At 38.1% G+C, this 15,632-nt stretch overlaps 1 protein-coding gene across 1 annotated transcript in view; it reads left to right on the forward strand.

The window, feature by feature from the left end:
• Positions 1 to 10,581: 10,581 nt before the first annotated feature.
• CCDC158 (coiled-coil domain containing 158) overlaps positions 10,582 to 15,632 on the forward strand; it is a 77,808-nt gene continuing 72,757 nt past the window's right edge. Inside the window, exon 1 of the mRNA XM_065878100.1 lies at positions 10,582 to 10,651. Coding sequence (XP_065734172.1) covers positions 10,582 to 10,651 — 70 coding nt within the window. The remainder of the gene's footprint in view (positions 10,652 to 15,632) is intronic.

Here is a 15,632-nt window from a genome sequence, read left to right on the forward strand (position 1 = left end):
GGGGATTTTGCTGGGAAGAAAGGAGGAAGAAAAAGAAGAGTATAGATACAAGCAGGGTCCTGAAAGAGCAGGACATGCTCAGGACACAGCTAGTAAACATTGAATGGTGTACGGTGTGCGTCAAGGGAGTGAAGATGAGGCTGGGAGGTTGGTTAGGCCAGATGGTAAAGGGCATTGAGTGCTGGTCTTAGTTCAAAGCTTTGTTTTTGGGCGAGGTATGGCAAGATGGCTCTGATTTTAAAGGAAGATTGTAAGAAACTGAAACTAGAAGAATCATTTTGAGGTATTTTGTAGCAGGTCTAGTAAGAGTTGATTAAAGCGTGAAAGAATATGATAGGACTAAAATGAACTAAACTACATATTCCAGGATTCCTTCCTTATAACTTTTGACCACACTTAAGTCTCCTTCACTGAGTTAAAAGGTATTACAGAGGTAGACTCAACAGAATGTGGAGTTTGAATAGATGAAGAATGAAGACACTGAAATGTCTGACTTGGGAAGTTGGGTTTATGGTATCACTATCTGAGAACGCCCTAGAAGACAGGTTAGGTGGGAAGGAAAAGAGACCAGATTTGGGATAAGATGAATTTAAGGTGACTGTAAGCATATATGCAGAGGTGTTAAAGGAACAGATTTCATTAAAATGTATCTAGAGCCAAAATTTTTAAACAAAAGAGCATGAAACTTGCTGGAAGCAGTGGAATTGTCCCTATCTGGCTTTGCTGTTGACTGAAATCATCTGTGAGAAGTCACTGTATTCTTCGTCATCTTTTTGATGAATGTTCTCCATACAAAATCATAGAATGTCCAGATTGGAGAAGATTTTACACTTCTTCTAGTCCAATACTCTGCCCAAGGGAGGACAGCCAGTAGCAAGTTGGCATCCCAACGAATGCTCATCCACCCTCAGTTTGAACACCTCACAAGGAAGTCCACCATGTAAATATCCAAGGTGCTCTAGTTTTTAGAATGTCCATTTCCACCCTGAGCTAGAACCTACCTCCCTTTACTTCTGTTCATTAGTCCTCATTCTGAACACAGAATATTGTCATTCTTTTTTCAAATGAGGTATAATTGATATATAACATTATATTAGTTTCAGGTGTATTTCACAATGATTTGATACTTGTATTGTCATTCATTTTTCCAATGAGGCAACTGCTTACTTAGATTCCACTGAGATAGTCCAAAAATCCTGGTTGTTTATCTCAGCTCCATTGCTTAAGATTTATAGGCCCATTTCTGACCTATTTCTGATTTATAGACAGAAGTTCCTCTGCTCAGTAACTTTTCTAACCAAGCGTAAGAGCTGTTACCTGATCAAAGTATCTCCAGCAGTGAAAAGCAGTTTAAATGATCAGAAGACATTCAGGGGGTCTATTTCAGTCAGTTTGGACAGTACCTGGAGAAAGGTCAGGTCTGGGAATGTAGACACGGGCCTATATGTTTACTTGCTGCGCTATCTTGATAATGTCAATGAGACCTATACCGACAAGATTAGCATTGGGCCAATAAATAGGGAGCCTATAATTGAACATGTTCTGTTGTATAAACGTAGCCTAGATAAGTGCCATAGGCTATAATTTTAAAGCATACTTTCATATACAAGATAAGCCCAAAGGAAAAAGAATTTAGTTTTGTTGCTGCTGTGTTGTTGTATGTGTGTGTTTTAGGTGTCGTCAAGATCTTAAGTGATGAAAATTAACTTGCAAATTGAACTTTTTGAAAATAATAAATTTCAGATAATGAAGTATTCTATATATTAATAAGCAGATTAAAAATTTTTTTTTCAGGTGTTAATAGTATAAGTGAAAATAAGAATATCCAGATTTTAAGGTATTTCTTGTTTTACTTTGAGTTATATTTAAGAATTGTGACTAAATACAAGTGATACACTAATTTATTATATCTGTATCTAATTTTAGAGCCTGAAGTCTTAAACTTGATGAATGCCTAGGCTGGAGTATCTACGATAATAAAGTTATAAGGGGTTTATCTCTGTGGTTTTCAAACTCTGCTCCGTGGAGCCTTCTGAATTCCATAAAGGTGTTTGGGAAGCAGAGAGGAAGGTGTGTAGTCGGGGTTACGGTTGGAAAACACAACCATAACCTCACTTAGTAATGGTGGAAATTGAGGCTCGGAGATGTGAAAAGATTTGCCCATGCTTTCGCAGGTAACCAATGACAGAATTATGTGCCCTGATCCTAAGTTCTGTGCTTCTTATGTGCTGCCTCCCTACAAGATGGTTTTATGTACTGGTGAAGTAGGGTCTAATTAGCTTAATTCCACATTATATTATAATGGTCCCTGTGTTTACTCAATGCATTTTAAACTCACTCTCTTTTCTGTTAGTGGACCTATATGAAACTTATATCTTCTTTATAGATATAGAGAAAGATACAGTCATTTATTATGGGCAAGTGAGGGGGTATACACTGCCTAAATTTTAAAAACAGTATTGTTATTCATGGCTTACTGTGGCACTATGTACCTATAGATTGAGGCAAGTACTGTATAGTAAGGCTGACATGAGTTATCTCAGTTAACTCTTATTCTTTTGAGGTATATACTCTAGCTCCATCTTATAGTCTTACAGAGGTTAAATATAGTTCTCAAGGTCACATAGGTGGTAGATCACAGAGCTAGGATTTGAACCCTAACAGTCAATGACAACATCTAGAGAGAAAGAATGTGATTGAGAAAGCAGACAGTAAGAGTGATGTGAAGTTATTGGTAACAACAATAACTCAGGCAATAAAGGGTTATTCAGTAATAATTGCTCTCCTCATTGCGTTTCTGAGACTGTACCAGCCCAGATATGTGGTATTTGGATCAATCTTAGAATTTTCTAGGGGAAACATACCTGCAGACTGGTTCTACAAGAGTATGGACCAGTTTTATAAAATCACCAGTCTCAGGCTTCTGTGAAAGGTGGCACTCTAGGGGCTTGAGTCATTAGTTGACGAATCCAGTAATCTAAATATAACACACATTATACATAATCTTTCCCAATCAAAATAGAGCATGGATTCTAAATCAGCTTACTGTGGAGATAGTCACATTTTATCACAGTCACATGAGAGGTCCACCTTACGTAGCCATAAGGAAAGAAATCAAGGTGAAGACTGGTCACGTTAGGGAAAGTAGGTGTACAGTCACCATGGCCTTTTGGAAGCCAAGGAGAAGGGGTAAGAACCCAGGAGATAGTTTTAAGTCTTTTAGCTCAACTATGTAGCAAAAGCTAAAGCCTATAAACTATTTTCCTCCAAAAGCCCTCTTTTTATGGTCTGTGGTTTCTAAGGCCTTTTCTGCAACATTCCAATTAAATAACAAGAGTAGAGTCTTCACCTAGCTATTATTCGTCAGAAATTTAAGGCTCCTTTCAATGTGAACCTGTTCATAATTTTAAACCAGGTAGAATTGTTCTTGATAAATCTTGAGCGTACTAGAAGAGGCCAAGATCTTATGTGTGTACTTTACTCAGAGATTTAAATCAGACACATGTAAGTTCATGTTTTGATCCCCAAATCAACAAAGTGCAGCGTTTTCACAATTTTATGACTTACTGAGGCAAAAAAACCTTTTCTTTTCCCAGGAATCCTTAGTAATTTAATAAGTTGTATGCCTGAAAATAGGAATTATCTTTCAGTTCTTACAATTCAATGCAAGTAGAGAAACACTGAATGATTTGACCAGTTTAATGATTTGGTCAGTCTAAAATAGTGAAAATCTAGATTACAAATACTTTTTCAAAGACAGATTTCATTACTCTACGGTACGTAAAATAGCTAGCAGCATTGACAGGTAGAAGCGCTGAGCATCTTTACAAATAAATGGTTTTAAAATTCCTGTTTAAGTAGATAAACCTGTGCTGTCTTCTTTATTAATTTTCTAAGAAAAACAAATTCCCTCTGAAGGACTGTGGCTCCTAATATCCTACCAACAGTCAGTGGATACTGAATTAATGAGTTCATGACCATCATCTTATGCCAAAGTAGAACATGGTTTCCATATCAGAATAATTTGAAGTCACACCTTTTCTTCTCTTTTCTCCAACTTCTAGTACCCGTTCTGCTTATCTTGCTTGTAGGTTCTGTTTCCTTCTTGACACCCAGAACTCTGGTATCGAGCAGAGTGGATTAGTGTATGATCTCGCAAGGCTGGGCTTTGATTCAGCCTGTCCTGCTCATTCCTTCATGCTTTCGATCTAACTGTAATTTATGATAATAACATTACTCAGTAATTTACATTTTCTTACCGTCTTTCATCATCCTGAAGAATCCCCAAATGCATCACTTTAGCGTGTAAGCTAAATTATACAGCAAACATTCATGATAACACTTGTTTAAATGAGAGGTTTTCCCAAATAGCAATTCCTTCCGTTAGAACATTTAAATTGCCTAGCAGTCTTGAGTAACAGTCCATTTGTTATAATTCTGTATGGAATGTCTCCCTACCTACTACGTATTTCCTAAAAATGATAGCACAAAACATATTAAGGGAGAATTTATCTAATTGTTGTTTTGACAGATGGCACCTCAGTAATCTAAAGGGAGAAACTGAGTGAGATAAAAAGGAATTCTGTTCAACAAAAATTCTTTTTAGCTCAGAAGTTTTTTTTTTTAATTTAACACTGCTTACATTGTGCATTAATGTAAAAATGGTAAGCAGTATGTTATAAGTGATCTTCCTCTTTCCGTCATTTTGATGGTCCTTGCCTATATTTTTTTTAAGAATCAGGATTCTGATTCATTAATTTGATCTGTTGTTTTTCTATTTTCTTCATTAATTTCTGCTTTTATCTTTATTATTTCCTACCGTGTGCTTTCTTTTGTTATACTTTTTCCCCCTACCTTTTTGTGTTAGAAATCTAATTCACTTATTATCATTCTTTTTTTAAAATTGAAATAGGTGTTTAAGGCTAGGAATTTTCCTCTTTGCATTTTTTTTAAAGTCTGTTGTTTATTTTATTTATTTTTTTGGGGGGGGGCTCCGTTGGGTCTCCGTTGCTGTGCATGGGCTTTCTCTAGTTGCAGCGAGCGGGGGCTACTCTTCGTTGCGGTGCGCGGGCTTCTCATTGCGGTGGCTTCTCTTGTTGCGGAGCATGGGCTCTAGGTGCGCGGGTTTCAGTAGTTGTGGCTCCCAGGCTCTAGAGCGCAGGCTCAGTAGTTGTGGTGCATGGGCTTAGTTGCTCCGCGGCATATGGGATCTTCCTGGACGAGGGCTCGAACCCGTGTTCCCTGCATTGGCAGGCGGATTCTTAACCACTGCGCCACCAGGGAAGTCCCTGCATTGCTTTAATGTATCTCAGATTCTGATATGTAGTGCTTTCATTGTCATTATTTTTCAGAAATTTTTAAATTTCTGTTTATATTTCTTTTATCACATGAGTTATTTAATACAAGGCCTTTTAATTTCCAAGTGGAAAGGCCTTTTTGCTTTTGGGTTTTACTTTCATTTTTATTTTCTAGTTTTATTACATTGTGACCAGAGGTGGATGTTTGTAACATTTCTATTTATGGAAACTACTGATCTATTATTTGTGCCCTAAAGTATGATTGGTTTTTGTGAATATTCCATGTGCACTTGAGAGGAAGGTATAGTCTCTATTATCAAAATGTAGTGTTCAATATATATCCAAAAAGTCTACCTTAGTGATTATTTCATCTAAATCTTTTATATCCTGACTTATTTTTTGGCCGCTTGACCTATCTCATACTGAGTGGCCTGTTAAAGTCTCTCATTATTACTGTGTTTCTAGTTCTTATTGCGTTTCCTGTAATTTATGTTTTATCTTAGTGGTTGCTGTGTTACATGGTACATGGAGTCAGAGGTATTATATCTTTACTGTGGAATGCAGCTTTTAACTTTAAGTGCCCTTTGTCTTATTTAATACTCTTTGGCTTGAGGACTACTTGGTCTGGTATCAGGATTTTAACCCATGCTTTTTAAAAAAATTTTATTGAAGTATATTTGTTTTACAGTGTTGTGTTAATTTCTGCTGTACAGCAAAGTGACTCAGTCATACACATATATATATATTCTTTTTCATATTCTTTTCCATTATGGTTTATCACAGAATATTGAGTGTTGTGCTGTACAGTAGGACCTTGTTGTTTATCCATCCTATATATAATAGTTTGCATCTGCTTATCCCAAACTCTCAGTCCTTCCCTCCCCCACCTCCCTCCCCCTTGGCAACCACAAGTCTGTTCTCTATTTCTGTGAGTCTGTTTCTGTTTCCTAGATATGTTCATTTGTGTCGTATTTTAGATTCCACATATAAGACATATGGTATTTGTCTTTCTCTTACTGACTTATTTTGCTTATTATGATAAGCTTATTATGATAATCTCTAAGTCCATCCATGTTGCTACAAATGGCATTATTTCATTCTTTTTTATGGCTGAGTAATATTCCACTGTACATTGTATAGCATTGTATACCACGTCTTCTTTATCCATTCATCTGTCAAGGGACATTTAGGTTGTTTCCATGTTTCAGCTATTGTAAATAGTGCTGCTATGAACATAGGGGTGCATGTATCTTTTTGAATTAGAGTTTTGTCTGGGTACATGCCCAGGAGTAGGATTGCTGGATCATATGGCTACTCTATTTTTAGTTTTTTGAGGAACCTCTATACTGTTTTGCATAATGGCCGCACCAATTTACATCCCCACCAACAGCATAAGAGGGTTCCCTTTTCTCCACACCCTCTCCAACATTTATTATTTGTAGACTTTTTATTGATGGCCATTCTGACTGGTGTGAGGTGGTACCTCATTGTAGTTTAGATTTGTATATCTCTAATAATTAGCAATGATGAGCATCATTTCATGTGCATATTGGCCATCTGTATGTCTTCTGTGGAGAAATGTCTATTTAGGTCTTCTGCCCATTTTTCAATTGGGTTGTTTGTTTTTTTGTTATTGAATTGTATGAGCTGTTTATATATGTATTTTGAAAGTTAATCCCTTGTCTGTCACATCATTTGCAAATATTTTCTCCCAGTCCATAGGTTGTCCTTTCGTTTTATTTGTGGTTTCATTTGCTGTGCAAAAGCTTATAAGTTTGATTAGGTCCCATTTGTTTATTTTTGCTTTTATTTCTATTGCTTTGGGAGACTGACCTAAGAAAACATTGGTACGATTTTTGTCAGAGAATGTTTTGCATATGTTCTCTTCTAGCAGTTTTATGATGTCATGTCTAATATTTAAGTCTTTAAGCCATTTTGAGTTTATTTTTGTGTATGGTGCAAAGATGTGTTCTAACTTCATTGATTTACCTGCAGTTGTCCAACTTTTCAACACCACTTGCTGAAGAGACTGTTTTTACCCCATTGTATATCCTTGCCTCCTTTGTTGAAGATTAATTGACCATAGGTGTGTGGGTTTATTTCTGAGCTCTCTATTCTGTTCCATTGATCCATATGTTTGTTTGGCCAGTACTATGCTGTTTTGATTACTGTAGCTTTGTAGTATTGTCTGAAGTCAGGGTATGCCTCCTGCTTTGTTCTTTTTCCTCAGGATTGCTTGGGCAATTCTCTGTCTTTTATGGATCCATATAAATGTTTTGATTATTTGTTCTAGTTCTGTGAAAAATGCCATGGGTAATTTGATAGGGATCACATTAAATCTGCAGATTGCTTTGGGTAGTATGGCCAACCCATGCTTTCTTACTGCTTTAATTTGCCTAGCAAATCATTGTCCATCACTTTATTTGTAGTCTTTTTGAATCTATGCCTATTAGTGTCCTCTTGTGTACAGCACAGAGTTGAATTTTTTTAAGAGCCAATTTGAAAATACTTGTCTTTGAATAGGCAGGTTAAGTCCCTTCAGGTTTATTGATGTGACTGTTGTGTTTGGTCTAAATTCTGTCACAGTGTTATTATGTTACTATCTTCTGGTGTAATTACTGCAAGTATTATATTTACTGTGTTTATTTGGTGTTTCTTCTTTACTTTTTCTTTTTAAAATTCTTTTGTCACTTAAGAAGATTTGTATTTTTATTCTAATGGTTACCTTTGCCTTAGTACTTTCTATACTGCACCTATAACCCCCTTTTTTTTCTTTCTTTACCTTTTGCTTTTTGTCAGTTTTAAATGGTACCTTTTACAACCAATGGCATTCTACTTTCCCTTTTTTTCTCTTTTCCCGTCTTTAGTTACATCTGTTCTCCATTGTCACACATATAATATTTATATGTTATTCTTCAGTGTCATTATACCACCCATGTTTTAGTCTCAACTTTGCAACTGAATATTTAAATGTTCACCATCAGTCTTTTTTCAGTGTTCTGTCATCTTTTTTCTTTTTTTTCAAATGTTCACCTTTTTTCCCAAGTTTTATTTTGAAAAATTTAAAACCTAGAGAAAAACCAAGATTTTCACTAGTTGTTACCATTTGGCCACATTTGCTGGTCATCTGTTGGTTGGATGAAGCTTCACTCCCTCTAGTTGATTTCTCAGAAGGGGCACTTAATGTACAGTGTTCTGGTGCATTCAAAACTGCTTTTCTGTGCCTTTGAATCTTTTGAAGATCTTGGCTGGGTATAATATCCTTGGTTTAAATCAATGCTTTCTTTCCTTAGATTTCTTGAAAATGCTGCTCTTCTGTTGCCTTGCTTTGTATGTTGTTTTTGAATAATCTGATGCCATTCTAATCCTCTTGCCTTTGTATGTTATTTCATCTTTTTTGCCTGAAGGCCCTGAGGATTTTTTCATAATCTTTAAAGTCTTAACATGGTTTATTAGGATATATTTCAGAGTTGATCATTCTTTGTTGATTTTCCCTAGTATGAAAAATGTGTAGATTTGGGTCTTCCTTTATTTATAGGAAGCTTCCTTAGATTATTTTAAATAATAGTTCTGTTTCATTTTTTTTTGACTTTTTTCTTCAGGGACACCAATTATGTTCAACCTTCTTTGCCTGTCTTCCATTTCATTCACTTCCTCTCCCACCCTTTTTATTTCTTTATCTCAGTTTTCATCCTCTTAGTTGTTTTCCTGATTTTCTTCAATGCCTTTTATTAAGTTTACATTACAGTCTCTCCTCCCTGTGTACTTTGTAATTTGGTCTTCATTTCTGATATAATTTTGTCTTTTTCTTTTCTTTCTTTCCTTACTTTAATCAACTCTCATTTCATTTCTTCCTGATTTTTTGCTTTTTTCATTGTTTCTTGTCCACTTCTGTTCTTACATTTACAATTCTCATTCAAGGGTGACTTTTAATCACCCCCAAATGCTTGCTTGAGAATATTTAGTTCAGTTTGGAGTGTTGTGTTACAATTTTCTTTGACTTCATGTTTGTTGGCGGGGAGGGTATGGGGGGGACTCTTCATAGGCAAAAAAGAGTTTATCCACATTTTCTGACATTTTGTTGTAGTTTTGTATGGATGTGTTCTACTTTTATCTATTTTTATTCATTTAGTGGACAGGATTCCTTGTCCGAGAGAGCCGTCTTCTACGTGTTCCCTTTTATGGATGGTGGTGGGGGCATTGGGTGGGAAGGGTAGAAGGAGCAGTGGCATATCTTGCTTCTTTTTGTTTCTGCTGGTTCCTGAATTTTCCCCTCTCATTTCCTTCTTCCCTTTACTGCCATGTCTCCATATCTGATTCTCCCCCAGAAACATTCTTCTCTGAGGCTGACACTCCTGGTGCCCACCCACTTTCAAGCCCTTACTGCATAGCCAGGGCTACAGACTTCCATCCTGTGCTCAGTAACCTGGCCTTTCTTCTTCACTCTCTGGGGTGACTCTGTGCTTCCTCTCAGTCCTCTACTCCTTTTCAGTCTTTTCAGCCTCTCCTTTCCTGTTGTCCATACTCACAGGCCTGCAGTACTGGTTGGTAGAATATGGAAGAACTTTTGGAAAAAGATTTCCCTCTCCTTACAGACAATTTGAAGGCTGTGGTAGTCTCCGTCTTCTGGGAACGCTGAAGGCTTGGAGCCCATGTGCGTTTATTTATTTGTTGTTCTTGTTGACTTTATGGATATTCAGAGGATGAGGAGGAGATTTGGAATCAGGCCCCCAGTGTTTTCCAAACCCAGAAGACCCCTCTTGGCCTAATCTAAAATTATGAGCACTGTTTGATATCAAAGAAGTTTTTACCTTTTATTCATGATTTCTAATTTGCTGATTTGTGATCTCTTTTCCTAATTTGTGGCTTTTTACTGAGGAAATGTCTTCTTCCATTATTTGACAATGTAACGTGATGAGAGAGACTTAAGAAGAGGAAAAACTCTGCCCCAAATAATCATAATAATTGAAGTGTTAGTTTTTATTCTTAGATTGTCTCTAATAAGCCACTTGGCCTTTAAAATCAATAAGTTTTACAGTAAGATTCTCTTTACTTATTAATGTTAGATAAGACTAAAATATTTCCGTGTAAATATTTTCCTGGTGAAAAATTGCTATTAAATTTCAAACATGAATATAGTCAGTTCCTCCTCTATGAACGTTTTTCATGTAATACCTTATTAGTAAAGATCGAATCCCTGTCTTTTATAGATAAGAACTAAAAGAACTAAATAGGGAAGCATTCATATTTCAAGATCTCTAAGAAGAGGTAGCAAATATTTAATATGGAACAAAAACCTTGTGAATCAAATAATGAGGATCTTTTATCAAGTAGTGGCCTTACATCCAATGCAGGTACGTGTTTTTTATAAAACAAAATGGGAAAAAAATTAGAACTAAGCAGTCTTCGTAATATTCGTTCAAGCTGCTATTTTTTCAGTATGTTTTGATGTTAACTGTGCAAGGCACAGACCTTGTTCATGAATGTTTACCAGATTATTTATAATTCTGCTTTATAAGGAAGAAATTGTTTAGTCTTTTAAAAATAGCATATCTATTTTTTAGCATGTGTTTACATTATTTTTTGGTTTGAAGATTGTTTTCAAGTTGAGGAACTTAAGCACATGCCATGTTTCTCTAAATGCCTCCCTTCTCTTCCTCGGTCTGCTCTAAGCCCAAATTCTGCATCATTGTGACTTCTTTTCTCTCACACCCGCCCGCCCCCCATCCAGTCAGGTACCAAGTCCTGCTTTCTCTATTCTCAGAAATGTGTCTTGAGTGCATTTTCCCTCTCCATTCCCATGACTGCTGTCCTAGTTCAGGCCCCCCATCAACTCTGATGAAAATTATTTCAGTCAACAGATAGCAGGCAGGAAAACAGAAACAGTAGGAATAAGTAGGTGACATTTAATACAGGGAATTGACAACACAGGTGTTGAAAGAGCTGAGAAGGCTCAGAGATGAGCCACTGTAGGAAGCTGCTACCAGCTTTGGGGCTAGAAGGACCCTGAGAATGGGAACTGTCATAAGGCGTAGGTACAAGCAGGAGCTAGAGCCATGGGGACGGCTGCCTGTGGGAGCTGAAGCCACCCCTCACTGCCAGAAGCCTGTCAGAGGCAGGAGAGAGGAGCGGTCCCTTAGCTTCTCCCTTCCTCTGGCCTTCTGGTCTTTTGCCGGTACCTCCCACTGCGAACCGTCTTGGAAACAAGTTGGGAACGGGGCCTAGGAAAAAAAGTTCTCTACAACACACAGCAGAATAGGGACAGGACAGAGAATGGATTATCTAGCAGTCAGGCAGGTGACCTGCACAGCCCTAACTGCTTTCCCTGTCATGTCTGTCTCATCTGAAAGAATGCAGCCAGAGTTTATTCTCAGTTATAGGTGTTGTTTCACCGTTTCTAAGCGCAGTGAAACAGTGCTGAAAAACTTTTATTTTGGCGCCTTTATTTTGTAAAAGCTTCTGCCCCTTAGGGTGCTCATTGCCATTGTCACTTCCATCCTACCATACCCATCAACCCTGCTCACCTCCCCACCTACACGATATCCCTCATCCTCAGGGACATGGGCACTTAGCTCATGGGCTGTCTCTCCCTCCCCGGGCACATCATCATCCCGTAACACCGTCGCGCTCATGGACGACCCATCTAAGATCTTAGACTCACGGCTTCTCCACCTTTTTAGTTCTAATTGTTTTGACCTGTACTCTAGCTACTCACTTTCCTATCTTGGATCTTATTGCCAAGAACGGTTGGACTTCTGGAATCCAGCCTGCTATCTTCCAGCACTCTCACTCTCTTATTCCTGCAACACTTATTTTTCTGTCTCACGAAGGTAGTGGTTCTCAACCATGGCTCCACGTGAAAATCACTTTTTGAGACTTTAAACTTTTAAATGGCTTAGAACCACACCTAGAGAGGCTAATTCGGGAGATCTGGAATGGGGCTTGGGCACCACTGGTTTTTTTTTTTTTTTAAAGCTCTCCTTGTGTTCCTGGTTTACAACAAGGGCTGAGAACAGCTGCTCTACCTTCTGCTGTTTTCTCCTAAACCATCCACCTCTTCCTATCTTCACTTTCTTTATCGCTTGCCAATATCCTCAACTTCCTCTTTCTCTTATTCTTCTTTGCACTCTTACAGGAGAATCCCAGTCCTTTCAGGCTGACTGCCTTTTCCATTTTTTGTCCTGGGCTGCTGGAAGAAAATACACAAATGTGGATTTTCCACCGATTTGCCACTTGAGAGTCATAGTTTGCCATCTCAGGTGGGCCCCCGAGGCTGCTGAGGAATCTTTCTCTTAATCTTAGCCAGTTCTGTCTCTAATTTCCCACCACACTTATTTCAAAATTACACCATCCTCAAGCCTCTCACTCTGCCACCGTCTTCCTCACTCTCAGATAACGTCATTTCCTGATTTTCAGAGAAAATACGCCATTCGGCTGGCATTCTCCTACCCTCTCCTCCGCTGCCCCTAAGACTCACTGTTCTTCACAGTCCGTGCCTCTTCATAGCTCCGTGGAGGAGGTACCCTCCTAATTTGCTACTCATGCTTTAATTCCCACCCCCGCTCGCAGCAGCTGAGCCTCCTCGGAGGTTTGGCTCCAGGATCTCTGCAGAGTCTTGGGCCCCACTCACTCCGATATCTTCAGTCCCTCTCTCTCCATTTGCACTTATCCATCAAAGTAAACATGCTAAATCTCTCCAAGCCTAAAACCACTAACAAGGAAATATAACAAACCAAAACAACAAAAATGAAAACCTCTCCTCAACCTGCGCCTTCCGTGCCCCTTCTTCCTTCACAGCTGTGCCGTCTGAAAGACAAGTCTGTGTTCACGTGTCCTCATCTTCACCATCCATTCACTCTGTGAACCACTGCCTTAGGACTTTTGAACCTAGTATTCCAATGAAAGCACTCTGGCCATAATGACTAGATTTTCTCCTTTTTGCCAAATGCAGTGAACTCTTCCCCCTGCCCAACATTTTATTTCGAATTTTTTCAAAATGGTCGAACAATTGAAAAAATAGTACGTTGAATACATTAAATACCCTTCAGCTGATGCACCAGTTGTCAGCATTTTATCATATTTGCTTTATCTCTATGCCTACAATTTATATTTCGTTTTGCTGAAGTTGAAGGCATCATTATTCATGCCTCAAAACCAGAATGTGCATCTCCTTAGAAAAAGGATGATGTCCTACATTGCCACATCATTGTATCTGAGAAGATTACTGTCGATGCAGTTATCATCTAATTCATATTCATATTTAAATTTCCCCAGTTGTTCCAAAAAAAGTTTTACTTAGTGTTTTAAAAAAATCTAAGATCAAAGATCCTGCACTGTATTTGGTTGTTTGGTCTCTTTATTCTCTTTAAATCTGTAACCATCCTCCCTCCTTTTGTTGTTGTTGTTTCTCATAGCATTTTCCTTAAGAGTCCAGACCAGTTGTATTGTAGAATGTTCCACATTCTAGATTTTTTCTGATTGTTGCTCATGTTTAGATTCAGATGAAACTCATTTGGCAAGAGTTTTACATAGGTGACAGTTTATACTTTTACATCATACTTTAGGGAACACATAATGCCAGATCCTGCTAATTTAGAGTCATATTTTCTCCTTTACAATAAATAAGTAACCTATAGGATGGCCCTTTGAGACCTTGTGAATATCCTAGTACTAAATAACCTTCCATTCAGTGGTTTTAGCGTCAATTGAAGATCCTTGCCTGAATCAGTTATTACATTGATGATTTATAATTTTTTTTTTTTTTTTTTTTTTTTTTTTTTTGCGGTACGCGGACCTCTCACTGTTGTGGCCTCTCCCACTGCGGAGCACAGGCTCCGGACGCGCAGTCCCAGCGGCCATGGCTCACGGGCCCAGCCGCTCCGCGGCATGTGGGATCTTCCCGGACCGGGGCACGAGCCCGCGTCCCCTGCATCGGCAGGCAAACTCTCAACCACTGCGCCACCAGGGAAGCCCGATGATTTCTAATTTTACCATAGTTATTAGCATACATTTTTCAGGAAAGAAAAACTTTTATTATTATCACTCTAGATACATAGGTTGTTTTTAATTCACAGTGCTATAATGTATTGTTGTCACTGTTGTTTTGACGCTCAGTTGTACCAAATTTGGCCAGCCCCTTTAAGCCAATTCTGTGTCTTTTTAAAACATGGCCCACTTCATTACTTTCTGGCACATCAGAATGTTCCAGGCTGTACTTTTCCTCCTGTTCTACCAGACCTGGAATCAGCTATTCACTAAAGAGCCCTGGTTCCTTCTAGTAGGAAATAGTATTCACACACCAAGATCTCATGTGCTTATTGCTACTGAAGTGTCACTGTGTCTAGGAGTGCTCAGTGTCTAAAGCTTGGAATTAGATTTTTTTCCCTTAAGTTCACACCGGTAATTCTCAAATCCAGTACCACAGAGTTCTTCCTCATCTTCCCCCCATTCCATATCTGTATTTCCCTTACAGTGAAAACTCAAGTTTCCAACAACTTCAGTGTGTTTACTTGTTTTCTCTCTTACACGGTACACACAAAATTGTTTCAGAATTGTAACGACACCTGTTATATTAACAGCTTACCTGCTAAGTTAAGTTCACGTGCAGTCAGGGTACTGTGTTCTAAAGTTATTTGAAAGGAACTATTTTCTCTGTGAGGTTATGTTATCAACTTACTGTACACTTAGGTTTATTGTTTTCTGTTAGTTTTCAGTTTTATGTTTTGAATATGTATAACATGTATATGGCTCAAAAGTGAAAACTTTATAAAAAGGTATATTCAGAAGAGCCTTGCTGCCATCCCTATCTTTTCCATTCTATTTCCACCCATCCCTGTACTCCTATAGATAGCTGTTTTCATGAGATTCTGTTTTATTGTTCCAGTGTTTCTTTTGTGCAAAATTAAGCAAATGCCACACATACACACATATCCATATATGTACATGCATATACACGTACACATACACTCTTGTTTCTCCTTTCTTACAAAGAAGAGGGAAATTAACCTCCACCTATTTAAGGGAGGAGTAGCAAAGAATATGCGGACATATTTTAAAACCACTGCAAGTTTACTTTCTGGTCACAGATTATCTATATTTCTCTCACATGCAAAATATATTCACTTTCCTAAGAAGGCCCCTAATAGCCTGATCACACTACAGCACTCACTGAGAGGCCAGAATACCTTTACCTAAATTAGATTCAAGTATGGATGAAACTCCTTAATTGTAATCCCTTAAATACAGCTCCTTGAGTAGAGTTCCTCATTCTCTGAAGACTTGTGACACCCAACATGCAATGGTAGCCAGGCACAGGATAACCACTGTCCACTCCTA

The sequence above is a fragment of the Phocoena phocoena genome, chromosome 5, assembly GCF_963924675.1.
Source record: "Phocoena phocoena chromosome 5, mPhoPho1.1, whole genome shotgun sequence".
NCBI classification, from domain to species: Eukaryota; Metazoa; Chordata; class Mammalia; order Artiodactyla; family Phocoenidae; genus Phocoena; species Phocoena phocoena.